At 42.1% G+C, this 19,198-nt stretch overlaps 1 protein-coding gene across 1 annotated transcript; it reads left to right on the top strand.

Moving 5' to 3' along the window:
* Positions 1–929: 929 nt before the first annotated feature.
* Positions 930–13,145, top strand: RNF138 (ring finger protein 138). The gene is made up of 6 exons (XM_063453029.1): positions 930–1,148; positions 3,163–3,328; positions 5,980–6,083; positions 6,511–6,610; positions 12,451–12,558; positions 13,077–13,145. Exons 1-6 carry the CDS (start codon positions 1,042–1,044, stop codon positions 13,143–13,145), a joined length of 654 nt encoding a protein of 217 aa, XP_063309099.1. The 5' UTR covers positions 930–1,041.
* Positions 13,146–19,198: the final 6,053 nt, after the last annotated feature.

The following is a 19,198-nucleotide window of genomic DNA, read 5'->3' as shown; positions in this document are numbered from 1 at the left end:
ATAGGCGTCTAAAAGACACAATTCACTTACCCTTCACGTTTCCAGTTGCAATACCACTACTGACACCAGCTTGTTGGGGGGACCAATCTAAGAACCTCTGGTTGATGGACAGGAACCTGCTTTCCTTAAAGCGCTTCGGGAACAAGTAAGGACACACACACACACACACACACACAAGGTAGCTGTTTCCAAACGAGTTCTCTGGTTTATTAATACAACATAATATTTATACAGCAAAAGTAGCAAGCGATTGCGTGGGTTGGTTTCTAACATTGGAAATGTTGCAATTGCAAGTTTGTCCTGTAAGCACATACCAGAGATGGTGAGTTACAGTTTCAGCATACAGTTTTGAGCTATTTCAGCATAAAATTTCAAATTGTTTTGCTTCTACAAGCATGGATTAACCCTTCACTGAGGGTTTTTAACTATTTCCCTGCTGGCTGCAAGCGCTGTCAGTGGGCACATAGTTCTTCAAATTAACATTCACTTGCAAATAGCCTTTAAGGTCAAAAAAGTAAAACTGAAAGCATAGCTGACTTAGATAATCTTTCTAATTTGGCTACTTTAACCTCAAGTTTGAAATTCACATTGAATTCTTCCTTCAGTGAATAACCATAAAGTGAAATTCAAATGTAAGACCTAAACAGCTAAACTGGAAGCATAGCCGACATAGAGAATTTTTTCAGTTGCGCTATTTTAACCTTACATTTCAAATTCACTATGCATTCACAACAATTCTCAGTTAATAACACTAAAGAATGTTTTTTTTCCCATTATGCTCCACAATCCAGCACTCAAAGGGTTAAAGGGATACCTGGGGAGAGGCATGGGGAATTCAAGTGCATGCAATTAACTCATGCTCTATACATGGTATAAATTTGTTCTGTTATGTGCATGTTTTTCAGTTTGTTAAGTTGGTTTTTGTTTTTAAAATAAATATATAGCTATCTATTATTAATAAGTAGTTGCACTTGTGTATTGTAACTTAAAATCTAGCTTTTAGTGCAAAAATCAAAACTTCAAGTTCTGTAATATTTATTCATGGCTACAGCATCAACATCTTCATGTGTTCTTCCTAATGATTTTATATGCCCAGTCTGTATGGATGTCCTACAAACTCCCGTGAAAACGTTAAACTGTGAACACATGTGAGTAATACTTGTTTTAACTAAAAGACTTTGGTTTTGGGCCTCTTTATTGTGGCTTTATTTTTTTTAAAGTTGGGGCCTTGTACTGGGACTATTTTGGAGGTGCCTGAGGCTGTATGTGATCTCATTTTATGTAGTGTGTTCTGTCCACAGAGCTACTGAACCTTTTAAAGAATCAGATTTGAGGTTGAATTTGCACGTGCCGTGCAATATCTTCTATTGTATGAATTATTCATAATCTGCAGAAACACTGTTCATTATACTAAATCACATGGCACAGCAAACGGTGGGTGTGTATTTAAAACAATCGTGGATATTCACTAAACTCTGAATTCTAGCACATTAAATTCCAAACTGCAATTATAGTGGATCTGGATATTCTTTTCAGATCCGCTGTGTGGTTTGTTTGTTTTTTTTCCTTTCAAATTCCATTTTGATCCCATTTGGAGTTTAGTACATGAACTCCAATGTGCAACTTGCATACTGGGCTCATAAGTTAGATAATTAATTTTAATTAATTTTTTTTTACCATTTCTATGCCAGTGTTATTGTGCATTATGATATCATGAAATTTGAATAAAATAATCAATGTGCTAATTGAAACCTAGTAATGAACACAGATGCCTGGAGAGGGAGTCAAGTGAAAAGTGATCTAGTAGACATTGGGGATGTGGAGGAGGGGTGGTAACCCTTAAAGTAAACAATTGCAAAAAGAGATGGCGGTTTAACAAAAATAACTTTTAATTTTTTTTACTTGATTGAGTTAAAATTATTGACTTATTCCATCTAACTCCAAAATATAAATACAGACAAAATGTGATACAAAGAATTAAATAAAAATAAAATAAAAAAATCCTGACTGGATAAGACCATTCTTAATATTACTAGGGTGCTTCCAAAATCTATTATCTGGTAATAATCGATAAGATCCACAAGCTGGCGTAGGAGTCCCTGTCTGGTAAGTGTATCTTATTACATGCAGGGTTCAGATAGCAAGCCTGTCATCACAAGGTGGCAACATTTCTATAGTTTACCACTGCAGTGATTTAAAGTGGCCACGGTGGTATTGGTATGTATGTGAAGTGGTTAAGCTAGAGCTATTGTGTACCAGAGGCTAGTTTCATCCCCAGCACACAAGACATTCGGGCTGCCTAATGTAATTTCTGTGCATAAAAAGTCTGTCAGCATGCACTGTATGCTGACAGGCATAGAAATCTTCCCCCTGTGTTTCTGCCTCCCTCCGTCGCACAAAGTTTGAGAAGCCTGCGATTGGGCCATGTGAGGCCCCTATGACGTCATTGGGCATGGAATTCAGCGCAAACTCTGCATTCAACGTGAGTAAACTATGCTCGTATTGTCTAAACAAGACAACAAAGAGAGTAGGAGGATAAAATATAGCTAATATATGTGGAATATTACCTATAACTATACAGGTCCTACTAATTAAAACTTAACTTTTACAAAATACTGGTTAAAAATTCCACTAAATTCTGGACTCTGCAGTGTAATCAACAAGTAAACAAAAAAGAATACTATGCTAGTATTGTTGATCCATAGAGATGTGCACTGGGAACAATGTTTTTAGATTAGTTAATTGTCTGACTCTATTTTGTCTGAAACTTGAAAAATATAGATTTGGCCGAAACAAATATCCACTGAAAATACTAATTTTTTTAAAAAATATTTGACACCCATTACTTGCAGTGGGGAATTAATGGAGTTGGCGTTTACAAAGCATCGATTTAGGAAGTTTTGCTAAACGGCTAAAATATCAAAATTAAATGGATACTATGGGCATCAAAACACTTGAACTTATTGAGCTTATTGTACATTTGTTAAGTTCATGTATGTTTAATGTATTAGATTTAAAACTGTGATAATGGATAAACTGAATAAGAAAGTCTATTCATTTAAATTCTGGATGGTCATATTACTGTAAAGGCATAGGAAAAGTGTATCTTTCAAAAACAATTATATATTTTTTAAAATTTTAGATTAACTTTTCACATATCAGCTTTTGCAGGAGATGTTTGGTAATGGCCACCAGATTAAGAGGTACAGTGTGCCCACTCTGTCGTGGAACAGTGAGTGAAAGGGACAGATTTGCACCAACGAGAGCAACTGATGTTGAAATGGAAATGAAGAAGATTTCAGGGGCCTGCACATACTGCTCTAAAAAGGTAATGTGATTAATTCCATGGTGTGTGTATGTAGTGCTAAATCACGAGGATAGGGCAGGATTTGCATGTTATTTTTTCCCTGAGAGATGGATGCCTGATATGAAAATATTCGTCTGAATTGCCTGTTACTGAGTGGGGCAAAACCACCCTGCTGTGTACATTTGGACTGCAAAATCCAGACATTGTTCACACTATGTAATAATGAATCTGGTCTGGACTGAATCCTGGAAATCTGGTCCCAGAAGCATCGAATCCAAGACTTTACAAAGAAAAAAATCCTGTCTCTTTGCCCGCTTTTACTTATTTAAATCTCACACACATGCTTGTGGGGCAGGGACTAAGTGCTGAAATAACCTAAAACCCTCGGCACAAGGGTTAATTATGTGGCGGCTGACCGATGCTTGCTAGCCAGTCACCACATTAAAAGGGTTCCATAAAGAAAGTATATGGGGTCAATAAGACTCACCATATTACTCCAAGTGGGAGCTTAAACCTGCCCCATTACTAGAAAAAGCCCCATGAAATGGGGAGAGGACCTGTGAAATAACTGGGGAGCAGGGCACCACAGAGCAGGCGGTGGCATAGAGAGGTTTGAACCTCCCTTAGAGTAAGCCCATAGTCTTTTGATTTATTCTAACTTTTTTAATGTGGAGGTTGGCTAGCAAGCAGTGGCCAGCTGCCACATAACTAACCCTTGCCCTGCAGAGGATTTTGTTTACTTTTAATTGAATATTTTATTTTATTTTTTTAACTATTTGCCTACTGGCTGCTAGCAGCAAATACAACTTCAAATTATTGTTTGCTTGCATGAAATAAACAATTTGTGAATGTGCATCCTGCATAATCCATTTGGCTCCTATTCAGATTAAAATCAATACTTTGTGAATCCTTTTGTATTTAACTTTTTTATTTTTTTTGTCACACAGGAGGGGCAACAAGATATTACCATAGTGTAACACAATTTCCAGACAAATCTCTTCTGGTCAGTTGAGTGGTTCATTTAGTTAGGCCTAGCCTATTGGGTCAATTGACAACCCCTTTTTTATCATATGTCTGGGTGGTATACTGTGTACAATACTTGGATAGCTAGAATGAGAGCAAAATAAGAGCAGATGGACATAACCATGGACAAAAAACTTTTTTTTTTTGAAGGAGCATTGCCAATTATATTTAGGGTTATCCACAGGGGTCAAGCCCTGGGGGAAAAGGTGTGGGAACTCACCCAAGATCCACCGCCCCCCATCCCCTCCTCTCCGCCAAAAAACTAAATTATACGCTAGTATGCATATATATTTCTCAGAAAATAGGAGACAGCTAGGATGTATGGGAAATGGTGCACTGTCCAGGTCTCCCATCCGTGTGGGCAGTGCTCTCTCCCTCTGTCAGTAGCAGGGGGTCTTCCTGTGCACACCAAGATCAGGTACCTTTATCTAAAAAGTCAGTGACTTTAAAGACCCCCGGGCTGCCGGCAGCTCCTGGTTCTGGGTAGGGAGAACCTTGCTTGGCCCTGCCTTTACTCCTTCTCTTGGAGGCAGACATGCTGCCCAGCGGATCACATGCAGCACTGGGAGCATCAAGCGTGCTCTTCTGGTAGCATAAGTTCCTGGGCCAAACACAGCAAAGTCACGGTCTATCGTAACATATCGCACGGTAACACGAAGTGTAAGGATTGGTCTTGGGATAATTACAGTAGCAGCAGCTATGCGGACATGTTATGTCCTGGCAGACCGTCTGTTATAAATTAATTAGGCTGCTGTGAGATTATAGAACAGCAGGAGAATAACACTCCCTCAGATAAGATCCTTGTTACAGCTAGCAGTATTAGACAGTGGGAGCTGTGTGTTTCGTGTCACTGTTTAGTTTACCCATAAGAAAAATGGCATCCCAGGTGTGAGCTGTCAGGTTAGGTAACAAGCAGTGACAGAGCACTGACCGTGTAACCTGGCGTACAATGATGCTGCTCTTCTGCTGGCGGTACTGGGCTCGGTTTCCGGTAGTGAGAGGCCGGTCTGTCTCCTCGGAGCAAAGGGCAGGTTCTGCAGGACTAATTACAAGAATGGCGTTACTGCTGTGGAAAAAGTGCAGGAACACATGTGACAAAATGGGCACTGGAGAGATGTATCTGTCTCTATCTGGACTGGAGAATGTACATCTAACTTTTACAAAGCCATACGTTAAAGGGGAATGGATTATTAACATGATGTCTATTTATTCTTAAATCTAACAAATGTGTTCTGGCAAATATTAATATATCCTGGCTGTATCTACATCTCTCTATCAATCATTATCAGCCCTTTTCTGTCACTAGTAAGGGAAGAGAAGCAATGGGGATATTTATCAAAATGTTCTGAAGAAATATGTTTAAATCCCATCATTATTGTTACTGTATTTGTAAAAGTGATCTAAAAAGAGAAGTTTTTCTTTATAGCAAATTTCGCCAGCTTTCACAGATTTTCAAATCCTGAAAACTGTCAAATTTGTTTACCCCCCCCCCCCCCACACACACACCCCACATAACTTTTAATAGAAAATATTGGCATATTTGTGCCTTTAAAGTTGGGAAATGCAAATGTGGCAGAATTCTGAACTGTATATATTTACAAAAATGTAAAAATGTTTTGTTTTTTTTTTAAAAAATTATTATAATATAGATCAAGTTTTACTACATGAGAAGTCACTACAAACACTGTAAGAGATATCAGGAAGAATTTGGAACCTTGACTAAGGATGATATCAAGCCACACACCAGCCAACAGTGAGTTTTAGCTTTTTATTATTGATGTATAATCATTTTTTAAAAATAAAATGTACTGCTAGTCTATCATTAGTTTACACTGGCTTCTCATCTATTGTGCTTTTGGAAGGGGGAAATTTTTTTCCAGAATTTTCTTAAGTTATGCTATTGTGCAACTATTCTAAATCAATATTTATCAGTATTCGAAACATTTCAAACTATGGTGTAAAGCCTTTGTTCTAAGTCACAGCTGTGACCAACCCCAGTTACAATGTGTGCAGGTAACATTATTTATCCGTGGTCCGCTTTTTCTATACTGGTCAATGAATCTCTCGACCAAAATGTACACAACACTAGTTACTTAAACTGTTGAATGTAATTTCCATTGTGACTGCATTGAAGTCTAGGATGGCAAGATTTAAAACTATATCTCTCAAATGTTTTGCAGATTGACGTATACGTGCCCTTTGTGTCAAAGCGACAATCTGAGTAGAAAAAGTTTGTTGGAGCACTGTAACAATGTTCATTCACATGGAGTTTTTGAAGCGGTAACTATCTTTGCAATGTGTGTTGTCAAGTCATTTAGACACCTTTCTTGACATATTTACCTATAATAAAGTGTTTAATATATACAGTATCTCTCAAAAGTGAGTACACCCCTCACATATTTGCAACTATTTTATTATATTTTTTTTGTTACAACACTGAAGAACTGACACTCTGCTACAATGTAAAGTAATAAGTGTACAGCCTGTATAACAGAGTGTAAATTTGCTGTCCCCTCAAAATAACTCAATACACTCATTACATTTTCTAAACAAAAGTGAGTACACCCCTAAGTGGAAATGTTTAAATTGGGCCCAAGGTGTCAATATTTTGTGTGGCCACCATTATTTTCCATCACTACGGTAACCCTCATGGGCATGAAGTTAACCAGAGCTTCACAGGTTGCCACTGGCGACATCACGGAGCTGGTGGATGTTAGAGACACTGCGCTCCCCCCACCTTCCATTTGAGGATGTCCCACAGATGCTCAATAAGGTTAAGGTCTGGAGACATCCTTGGGCAGTCAATCACCTTTACCTTCAGCTTCTTTAGCAAGGCAGTGGTCGTCTTGGTGTGTTTGGGGTCGTTCTGTTGGAATATTGCCCTGCGGTCCAGTCTCTGAATGGAGGGGATCCTGCTCTGCTTCAGTTTGTCACAGTGCATGTTGGCATTTATGGTTCACTCAATGAACTGTAGCTCCCCAGTGCTGGCAGCACTCATGCAGGCCCAGACCATGACACTTCCACCACCATGCTTGACTGTAGGCAAGACTCACTTGTCTTTGTACTCCTCACCTGGTTGCCACCACACACTCTTGACACCATCTGAACCAAATAAGTTTATCTTGGTTTCATCAGACCACAGGACATGGTTCCAGAAATCCATGTCCTTAGTCTGCTTGTCTTGTGGTCAAACTGTTTGCGGGCTTTAGAAGAGACTTCCTTCTGGGATGACAGCCATGCAGACCAATTTGATGCAGTGTGCGGCGTATGGTCTGAGCACTGACCGGCTCAACCTCTGCAACAATGCTGGCAGCACTCATACGTCTATTTCCCGAAGACAACCTCTGGATATGACGCTGAGCACATGTACTCAACTTCTTTGGTCCACCATGGCGACTCCTGTTCTGAGTGGAACCTGTCCTGTGAAACTGCTGTATGGTCTTGCCCACCGTGCTGCAGCTCAGTTTCAGGGTCTTGGCAATCTTCTTATAGCCTAGGCCATGTTTATGTAGAGCAACAATTCTTTTTTTCAGATCCTCAGAGTTCTTTGCCATGAGGTGTCATGTTGAACTTCCAGTGACCAGTATGAATGAGTCTGAGAGCGATAACACCAAATTTAACACACCTGCTCCCCATTCACACCTGAGACCTTGTAACACGAACAAGTCACATGACACTGGGGAGGAAAAATGGCTAATTGGGCCCATTTTGGACATTTCCACTTGGGGGTGTACTTTTGTTGCCAACGGTTTAGACATTAATGGCTGTGTGAGTTATTTTGAGAGGACAGCAAATTTACACTGTTAAACAGGCTGTACCCTCACTACTTTACATTGTAGCAGAGTGTAATTTCTTCAGTGTTGTCACATGAGAAGAAATAGAATATTTACAAAAATGTGAGGGGTGTACTCACTTTTGTGAGATACTGTATAAGCAATGGAAGCTGCAGAAAATGTATAGCAAGATATCCCATGAGAAATACATGCTTTTACATTTGTACATCCCTCGTCTGTGTTTTTAGTAAGAGTGTGTATATATAAAACAAGATGTAAGAAATGAAAAGGGGGAGGGTAAAGAAAGGTCTCATTCGTGGAGCCGTCAGAGTCAAGAGGAGACAAAAGAATCACCTCTACCTCAACCCAGACATGGTTGCCACACCCCACTTCGGGCTTTCATTGTATTTCAAACCTGAGCTGTCATTTAGTCCAAAAGGTAATTCTCTAACTTTAGGTAATACCTAAGTATACCTTTAAGTATAACCATATACAGCTCAGGAATCTTGTCTTGTAACCAACTCTGAGCCAAAGCCTTTGTGCCACCAAAGTGATCTTTCTAATCAGTCTCTGCATTTAAAGAAAAAACATCCTGAACAATAAGAGCAACCAAGATTTTATGCCAATTGATCTATGAAAAATGTGCTCCAAAAGATCTGACCTATTTCCAAAACAGAACCGCTTAGAGGCAAGGCCACAACATATGTGCTTGTGTCAGCACAACCTCTCGAGCATAAATCTGTTGTATACCGGTCTTCATTTTTAATAGGTGAACATAAAGTGCAGGATTAGGCAACCTTCTGCACTTCAGATGTTCTTGACTACATCTCCCCTAATGTTTTTTTTTCCAGCTATGATGACGGATGATCAGTGATTCAGGCCCAACCCCGTTGCTGGCCAATATCCTGCCTTAGCCTGTTTTTTTTTGTTTTTTTTGTTTTGGGGGGGTGGGGGGGGGGGGGACCGCTCTCCACTTCTGTAAATTGGAATGTTACAGCAGGTGGTCTAGGTGCTGAGAGAACTTGGGCCCCAGTGTTGCATTGCAAGTATTCTCCTTTTTTGAGAGATCATGCAACAAGTGTTAATCTAACAAACCATGTGATGTAAAAAAATTTCAGAACCCTTTAAAAACTCTCAGTATCAGGTTGTGGGTTGTCACCATAGCCACAATAGCATATTCTGGATGCTATGGTGCAAAGACTGGAACGTGATTTGTATCTTGCTTCCTGATCTGCCCCCACCCCAACTTCCCCACTTTTTCCCCCCTCCTATTTGTGCTCATTCTAAATGTTCACCCACACCCCATACATCATCCCACTTGTGTGTTCATTCATCAACCTCCCTAACCCCTTCTTGTCTTGAGACGTCTTCCTACCCTGTACTGTGATGTGTAGAGCCATTCGAGGGGTGCTGTCACCAGGGGTGGACCAGCTATCTTGCCTCCCCCTCCCCCCCCCCCCCAATAGTATGCTACTGTCAATAGTACTAGAAATACAATAAACAAGTGGAAAAAAAGGGCACTTAACATTAGAAATATAGGAAAAAACTATAATGGGAAAAACTTCTTAAATGTTTAAATACAGCAGCACCTATATTGTGTAGTAGCCCCAAAACACTTGGATACAATACAACCAGAAAATAAGTGTGCTAAAATTAAAGTGCAATTTTAGAACAGCATCAGCTGTGTGAATTAAAGTGCAATGTAAGGTTTCACTCTCAAGTGATAGAATGTGTACGAATAATCACCTAGTGTGATTTATAAAGTGAAAAAAATGCATAAAAGCACTTCAAAGTGATATAGTGCATAAATATACAACTTACACTAACAACTTTAAACATATCACTTTGAAGTGCTTTTATGCATTTTTTCACTTTATAAATCACACTAGGTGATTATTCGTACACATTCTATCACTTGAGAGTGAAACCTTACATTGCACTTTAATTCACACAGCTGATGCTGTTCTAAAATTGCACTTTAATTTTAGCGCACTTATTTTTTTTACAATAGTACTAGTGTGACGAGAGCAATCTCGCCACATTGCATTGGAGAAGCCTGGCTGCCCACCTGCTGCCTTTGGACTAGGGCCCTGGGAGATTGGGCCCTTTAAAAACAGTATTCGGCCATACCAGAGTGTATGTCACTCATTCTGGCCCTTTAAATACAGTGGGGTCATTTGGTACTTGCCCTGTGTGAGCTGTGGTAACCCAGATAGCTATGCCATGGAGCCTATTCGTGTGATTAAAGACTTTGGCTCCATGGCGATTAAACTGTATTCGGTTGGTCTGAGTGCCATTCACCTAATAATGTGCACTCAGACCTGAGCTATCTGGGGATATGTGAAATGTCTGTGTTATGTGTAAAATGTGACTTTATGTATTTTAAAGTGTTTTATGTCGTTTTGCAACCATGTGGTTAATGGAGTCTGCCTCTAGTCCCAGATAATTGGATTACTTCCCCCCCCCATTGTCTCCAGGATAGAGGGCCCTGTAAAACCATGCTTCCAGAAGGTCAAATGCACATTTGTACTAACTTTTGAACCCCTGGTCCAATTCGTATGATTTTTGAGTATGTTGTTCCCCTGAATGGATTGATTGTGAATATGTATTTTTATGCAAATGTGATGTATATTTTAGGAGTTATGAATGTTGTGTAAAAACTGTATTTTCCCTACCTATGATAGTTGTATTTTCCTGTGTGTACAGATAATTAGTTTACAGGTAGAGGGGAGGGCTATGTGTGGGATGTAACTATTGTGTGATTGGTTAATGTACGTTACTGTGTGTGTCCCTCCCCTTCATGGGAGCACCTAATAAAAAGGTCTGCAAGCTAGCGGCCAGAGAGTTCTATTTTTACCCTCAGCTTGAGTCCTGTCTCTTATTGGGGGAATCTGCTACAAGGGATTGCTATGCTAGGCATATTCCCTTGCTATAATCACTGAGCTCTTGTCAGAGCTTGTTCCTGCTTCGTTCTGAAGGGAGATAGCTGCAGTCTGCGGTGCTTATGGTGTCTGGTGGAGTGCTTGGAGTCCTCTGGAAGCGCTAGGAGCATCCATTAACGGAGGTACCCAGTTGGGGTGCCAGGTGATCCGTTACAACTAGTATGAAGAGTGGGTGAAGCATTCTTGCTTTATTAGTGGTTGGGATTTGTCCAGCTTTGCCTCCTCTTCCAGGGTGTTTGACAGATCTCAAAAGGAGAAGAGGAGGGAAGCCATGTAGACTGTAAGCTAGAAAATAGTGAGAAAACATTACATTAGCCATCATTATTCACTCTTGGGAATTTAATTTCTCTGATGCCATTAGGCTTACTGTGTCAGGAATCCTAAGAGACCCAACACGCAGGATGTAAAAGAAACTTATACGGGACCTTAGAGTGTCCGGGCTTTACGTTCAAAAGACAAAGAATGGTCAGGGACAAGTCAATCAGGTGAACCGGAAATAAAGGAAAGGGGTACAAAAGCAGAGTTAGGAATGGCCAGAAAGTAGGTAAGAGAGGTACAATAGCAGAGTCAGACAATAGAACGTAAAATAGTCAGACAGCCATGATCAATACAGCACAATTGGGAACCAAAGTTAGAACCACAACAGGGCAATATCCTACAGTTAAACCAGCTTTTTAGTCTGCATCTTTAAATTTGAAGCCATGCCTCCAAAACGTTTGAATTTGGACGTATTAAAGGGCCATGGCGTCATTGGCGTCATGATATCGGCATGCGCGCCGTGTCATAGGGTGTGGAGTTACAGCATCCAGCATTAGAACCGCTGAGGAGAAGCCTGGGGCAGTGGAGAGGTTCCCTCTCCGTGTGCTGACAGTCTTCAACGAAAATACATGACACCATGACCGTTTGCAAGTATAATGTGTTGTAGACTTCAATGCTTATGAACCTGGTCATCAGGATGCTTCAGAATCACGGGACATCTAGTCCTTAACGGTTACCCCAACGTCAATGTAAAACAATAACTGGAGGATAGCTTTCTCCTGAGAAAAACTAATGCCCATTTCTACCTTCTTTTTCCTATAACATTTTCTAGGGGATGTTCAGTGGATGTCCTCGGTTATTAAACTCATGCCAACAGTTAGTAAAAATGGACAGCTGTTGTGGGGTTCATATATCTTGGGTTGCCAAGTGCATAACAAGCTGCATTCCAATAAGCTGAAACCACTGTTTAATATTTAGAAGTAGTTTGTTTACCCCAATACAATGTTTATATTCTTGTTATACAAATATGTAAAACTTTAATAAATTTTTTTTGAAAAGAAGTAGTTTGTTTCGTTCAATCCTTTCTTACCAATCTCTATGTATAGGATATTTACCCATCTAAAGCATTTTTTTTTCTTTTTTCTAGTTCTGTCCAATCTGTATCAGTTTGCCTCAGGGCGATCCTAATCATGAATTTGCAGATATTGCTGGCCATCTTAATGCAAGACATCAGTTTAATCATGAAGATTTTATGGTAAATATGCTTTCATTGTCTTCCTGAAGCTATACTGCAAGCTGTGTGTGTATGTATCTCTCATATTAGAAGGTAGGAGTGCAGTACTTTTTATACTGTAAGATTATAAAATAAACATAATATTGCAGTATAAAAAGTACTGCACTCCAACTTATATGATGACGACAGCCTGGTTCTCGGCAATCCTATAAACTGCAAATCCAAGATAAGCCAACATTCTAGGATTTTTCACATTGGCAATCCTACATTTTAGTTTGCTGTAGATCATACACTGTTTAACAGTGTTCATAATGCTTGATCAAAATGTGTATCTCGTATTTTGTATATGATTTCTAGGATCCCAGGCACCACTGCTATTTCATCTGATTTTAGCCCACAATCTGTTTGTACCTGCCAATCTGCTTTTGAATAAACTGAATACTCCAGCCATTGTTGGATGTGGTTTAACATCTCTTCAAACAAAAATATAGATTTTTTTTTTTTGTATTTATTTCTTTTTTATTTTTGTTCTCTTTCAGGATGTCTTTCTTGACGAAGATGAGCAACTTAGAGCTGCCATTGAGAATTCAAATTTGCATTTAAGATAAAGGGATCGACTTTGTTGCAATAGCTATCTAAATTTTTCAAAAAGTTTGAATTATTTTATTTTGTTAATAAAAAAATTATATATTTTTAATTTAAACACATCTGCATGTGTGAATAATATAGTGAGAATAGATCAAAATCTATCATTCCAGGTGACAACCTACAGAAAAAAGGTCCCAGAACAAATATAACTTGAGGTTGCAATTTCAGATATCATGCTGCACATGATATCAAAATCAGTATTGAGTAACTGCACATTTAGAATAATAAAGGAATGCTTATGCATGCCACAAAACCTGCATTCCAAACACCATCGTGTCAGTGTCACTAGTCAAAAATAGCCACCCCCTATCTGAAATTGAGAAAAATTACTTTCTTTTCCAGCACCGATGCTTATCATCCTCCTACTGTTGTACAATCCAATGCTCCTCTCAGAGGAGCAATGAGGGTTTAAAATGCATTTGCAGCAAGTGTCACAGGTGCAGTCTAACTTCCCAACAGAAAAAGCTATGAATCAATTTTTTTTTCTATGGGAGCATTGTGTCATGTGACTAGTTTACTCTGTAACTTCAATAGAAGTGCCTACTTACTGATGGCCACTCGAGGGTTTAAAAAAAAAAATGTCAATATATTTGGAAATGTTTTCAATATTATACATATAGACAATCATACATAACAGTTTGTCTTTCCAGTGGTTAGTTTAGAGTTATTACATATAGATAGCTGGAAAACATACAAATATCATTCATATCACATAAAAGACAATATCTGAAGAAAAAACTAAAAAACAATTATCAGTAGGTAAGAGAGGGCAGGGAGGACTATTTAATTTAAAGCCTTTTGGGGGCCCTCACCATCATAGCCGACAGCTGTGTTTCATGAGAGCTCCTCACATAACTCAAATAATGTATACCTTTTAAGCGAAGTGGCACCCCACAGACCTACCAAGCGACTGATAAACAGACTCAGACTGTTTGGGGGCCATCTGATGCAAGTCTGTAGCAACACTCTCTAGCCTGCAGACCAGCATAGGGACTGAGGCCTACTCACCTGGCATGCGCCACGGAGGGGAGAAACGTCTGGCCTCCCAGCCTGGAACTACGGGTAAGAAACAGCTCGCCCCTCCTCCCAACTGGATTGGTGCGGGATTTCCCGGTCGCCACTGGGCGACATCACCACCAAGATTTCCTCACAATACTGTGACAGCCTTTCCGGCTGCGGCAGTCCCTCATGGCATGAGCACTCAGATGAGCCACCCGTGTCACACTGGGAAGCAAAGTTCCTCACTGCTTTTGACGAGATCTGCTCAGCTTTCTGGCACTGGGTTGAATCCTGTACCAGGCTGACTAAACCACATGCACCTCACAAAACACAGGCGCTCACAGCAAGTGACCATGCAGCCTGTCTCACCTCCAAAGCGGAGACCAGTTTGGCGCAAGGCCCCCACTTGCCAGCACCTCTTCCAGCACAGACGAGCTGCACTGTGGTCCAGACCATTCACCCCTCTTCTGGGCTAGTTGCCCACATGCCGCACCGCCGTCCTCGCACCCAGGGACAAATCTTCAGATGCAACAAGTGCTGCGGGAAAGCTCCCGTTCAGCTGGTTACTTAGTATTATTAAAGGGAGCTTAATGTAGTTGTTCAGGTATGATCTATAGCTCTCTGCAGGCAATCTAATGTAAACACTGTATTTTCAGAGAAAATACAGTGTTTACATTGTTAGGAATACCTCCAGTGGCCGTCACTAAGACGGCCACCAGAGGGACTTATCATGCAGGGCCCTAAAAAGTCCCTGTACACATCAGACGTATTAAAATACGTCTGACGTGTGCAGGGCCGGCGCTACCATTAAGGTGAATAAGGCATTCGCCTGGGGGGCGCCCACCGGGAGGTTTCCTGGTGGGCTGCCCTGCTGCTGCCTGGGGCTGGTGTGCTGGGCGAGCGGCTTCTTAGCCACCCCCCAGCACAGCCATTCAGCTGCTTGCCTGCTCGGAAGCTGGGTATGCTGTAACCCCAGCACCTGAGCAGAGCTCTGTGCTTCCTGCAGGCAGGGGAAGCCGGGACATGACTTGGTATCCCAGCTGCCCCCTGCCTGTGAACACCGGAAGCACTCTGAGGGGAACAGGAAGTAGCCTGTGCTCACAGTGCACGGCTATCCTGCTCCCCCCACCAGGAACAGCACCAGCTACCTGCAGGATGGACCCCTCTGCTCCATTCACAGCACTTTTGAATGATCCATCAGAAGGTAAGTGGACCTGATTATGTGTATGATGGTAAATTGGTCTGTGTGTATTGAATTGCTATGTTTGTGTGTGTAAATAAAGTGTGACTATATGTAAAGTGGTGTGAGTTTGTGCTTGAGTGACAGTGTGTGTGTTAATGAGAGTGTGTAAGTGGCACTGTGAATGTCACTGAGAGTGTGTGTGTGTGTTTGTGATACTGTGTGTTAGTGACTGTGTAAATGACATTGTGTATGTCAGTGAATGTGCAAGTAACACTGTATGTCAGTGAGAGTGTGTGTTAGTGAAATTGTGTAAGCGACACTGTGTATGTCAGTGAGAGTGTGTGTTAGTGAGAATGTGTATGTGACATTGCATGTCATTGAAAGTGTGTTAGTGAAAATGTGTATGTATGTCAGTGTGTGTGACCATGTAATTACATATGTATATATTAAATTATATTTATATTAATAGAATTCTATATTAAACCGAAAAAATGTTTGTAGTAACATAAATTAAATCTCAATATTATTACAAATTAAACAGCACCAAATGCATTGATAAAGAGTGTGTGGATATATTTATTAGGCAGTATGTGTCTATTGATGTATGTATTAGGCAGTACGTGTGTATTGATCTATGCATTCAGAAGTATGAGTGTATGAATGTATTTATTAGGCGGTGTGTGTGTGAGGATTTATGTAATGTGCATATGGTTGATTGTATGTAATAGGTAGTCTGTGTGGATCGATGTATTAGGCAGTGTGTTTATATGGATGCATATATTGGATGAGTATTTCTACTAGGCAGTGTGTTCATTGCAATTCAGAATTTAGTGAATAAACCTGTGAGAGAATGTAGTTGCCTTCATGAGGGGGTGGCAAAATGGATTGCTGCCTAGGGCGGCAAGAATCCTTGCACCGGCCCTGGACGTGTGCAGGAGAGAGAAGGCACTGTGTGCGCGCCTTCTCTCTCCAGCCTGTCAGCGGAGGAGGGGGGCGGGCAAAGACCGCGAGCGGAGCTGTCAGTCAGCTCAGCTCGTGGCCTTGCACACCGCGCGCATGCGCGGTAGTGCGCTCAGGAATTCAGAGGGCGGCATGGATGCCGCCCTCTGAAGTATGTGCGCATGTGTGTCGAAGCCGCGCATGCGCACAAGGGAGCAATGACGCTTCCAAATGGAAGCGGCTGATTGCTCCCTGCTCGCGCCCGCCTATTTCGTCATTTTTACGAAATAGGGGGCGCGGCTTCACAAGGCTCCCGGCGCTGGAACCAGGTGAGTAAAAGACTGCCTGGAGAGTCGCTTTAACTTATGCCCCTACTCGCTATACCCTACATAACAATGAGAGGGAGGGACCTACTGTCCTCCCCCCAGCCCCCACCCCTGAGTGGTGGGTGGGGCCCTAAATGACAATAAAGGGGGGTCCTACTGTCCTCCCCCCCCTGGCTCCCACCCCTGCGCGGCAGGTGGGGGCCCTAAATAACAAAAAGGGGGGAGACCTACTGTCCTCCCCCCTGGCCCAAACCCCTGAGCGGTGGGTGGGGACCATAAATAAAAATTGGGGGTGGACCTACTGTCCCCCCCCAGACCCCACCCTTGCAGGGTGGGTGGGGGCCCTAAATAACAATAAGGGGGGAGTACCTAGCCCCAACCCCTGAGCGGTGGGTGGGGGCCATAAATAAAAATTGGGGGGGACCTAATGTTCTCCCCCCTGGCCCCCACCCCTGCGCGGCAGGTGGGGGCCCTAAATACCAATAAGGGGGAGGACCTACTGCCCCCACCCCTGAGCAGCGGGTGGGGGCCCTAAATACCAATAAGGGGGGGGACCTATTGTCTGCCCCCCATCCCCCACCCCTCAGCGGTGGGTGAGGGCCCTAAATATCAATAAGGGGGGGACTATTGTCCTCCCTCCTGGCCCCCACCTGCCGTACAGGGGTGGGGGCCCAGAATAACAATAAGGGGGAGGACCTACTGTCCTCCCCCCTGTCCCCCACCCCTGAGCGGTGGGTGGGGACCATAAATAAAAATTGGGGATGGACCTAATGTCCTCCCCCCCGGGACACTTATCATTTGATGTCTTCTTTCTTCTAAACTCTTCTTTTGTCAGCCCCCAAAAAATCCAAATAAAAATCCATAATAACCAACGCACTTTAAAAAAAATAAATACTAATTTAAAAAAATGAGCGCAAAAAAACCCAAACGATTTCCACCCATGGAGGGCTCCGGGCAGACTGAGCTCTGCAGGGCGGGGGAAGGCTTATAAAGCCTTGCCAAAGAACTTTCTATGTATTTTAATTTCCAAAGAACTTTCCCACGCTGTGTAAAATGACACAGAGCACTCTGATTGGTTAGCTTGAAATCCAGCCAATCAGAATGCTCTGTGTTATTTTACACTGTGTGGAAAGTTCTTTGGAATTTTCCCATGCTGTGTAAAATGACACAGAGCACTCTGATTGGTTGATTAAGTAACCAATCAGAGTGTTATGAGTCAAATTACACAGCATGGGAAAATTCCAAAGAACTTTCCCACGCTGTGTAAAATGACACAGAGCACTCTGATTGGTGGATTTCAAGCCAACCAATCCGAGTGCTGTGACAGGTAAATACCTTTTTTGGGGCTGAAAAAAGAAGAGTCTAGAAGAAAGAAGACATCAAATGGTAAGTCTATTTTTTTTACAGGTATTTAGATAAGGGTCCCCCCCTTATTATTGTTAGGATTTTTAGGGTGGGGGCCCTAAATAACAATAAGAGGTAGGTAGGGGTTATTTTTTGGGGGGAGGGGGTGACTAGGGGTTTGGGGACCCCTAGTCACCTGGGTCCCCCCCCTTATTGTTATTTAGGGCTCCCTCCCACCGCTCAGGGGTGGGGCCCAGGGGGGGAGGACAGTAGGCTCCACACCCCCTTATTGTTATTTAGTGCCCTCACCAGCCGTGCAGGGGTGGGGGCCGGGGGGTGAGGGCACTAAATAACAATAGGTCCCCCCCCTTATTGGTATTTAGGGCCCCTACCTGCCGCGCGTGTCATTTGCATATAAATTATATTGGAAGCCAAACGCGCTAATGAGTTTACCAAGGGAGGCAGTATAGATAGTGAACAGTAGGGGACAGAGGACTGAACCTTGGGGGACACCAACAGAGAAGAGTTGGGGTGAAGAAGCAGAGACAGAGAAAGAAACTGTCAAGGCCCAGCCTGAGCCCTGCAGACAGCAAGACGTGGCCGCCCCTTTAAGAGACCTGGCTGGGTTTGAACTCACAGCCTCCGCATCCCAGATCTTTACCATGGAGCCCGTGGAGATGATGAATGTCCTGAGTACCCTCACACAGCAAGTGACCCTCCTGTCCCAAACCATAAGTGATTTTGCTGAGTTAAAGGGGAACACACACCATGCTCCTGAACCTGATATTGCATTACCTGACAAGTTCACTGGGAAAAGGACTGAACTGCGATCATTTATCATGCCTGCGAACTGCTCTTCACTTTAAAACCACGCACATACCCCAATGATTATGTGAAGGTTTGCACTACTATTGCCCTGCTGTCGGGTAAACCCCAAACCTGGGCCACCATCTCCTGCACTCAAACAGTCCAATACTGGACTTATGGGACTCCTTTGCTGCAGCAATGCGTACATTATACAATGACACCCTGAGACCCTCTGCTGCACGCACTGCCCTCCGTTCCCTCCGGCAAGGGAGAAGACCAGTGGTGTATTATAATATATATTTCTGGGAGCTAGCTGCTGACTGTCACGTCTAAACATTTGTTATGAAGGAACACAACTGCAGATTTCTTATAGTTTGAATATTTATTATAAAAAGTAAAAGGTATTGACTTTAAT

Source organism: Pelobates fuscus, chromosome 4 (assembly GCF_036172605.1).
Source record: "Pelobates fuscus isolate aPelFus1 chromosome 4, aPelFus1.pri, whole genome shotgun sequence".
Classification (NCBI taxonomy): Eukaryota; Metazoa; Chordata; class Amphibia; order Anura; family Pelobatidae; genus Pelobates; species Pelobates fuscus.
Note: the sequence above shows the minus strand (reverse complement) of the source record. Positions and strands in the feature narration are given on the sequence as shown.

What these genes read in the sequence shown, in the direction of transcription:
- RNF138 (XM_063453029.1), top strand. Translation starts at nt 1,042, where the DNA reads ATGGCTACAGCATCAACATCTTCATGTGTTCTTCCTAATGATTTTATA. An exon ending in CACATGGAGTTTTTGAAGCG is followed by an intron (nt 6,611 to 12,450) that starts GTAACTATCTTT and finishes TCTTTTTTCTAG; the next exon opens with TTCTGTCCAATCTGTATCAG. An exon ending in TTAATCATGAAGATTTTATG is followed by an intron (nt 12,559 to 13,076) that starts GTAAATATGCTT and finishes GTTCTCTTTCAG; the next exon opens with GATGTCTTTCTTGACGAAGA.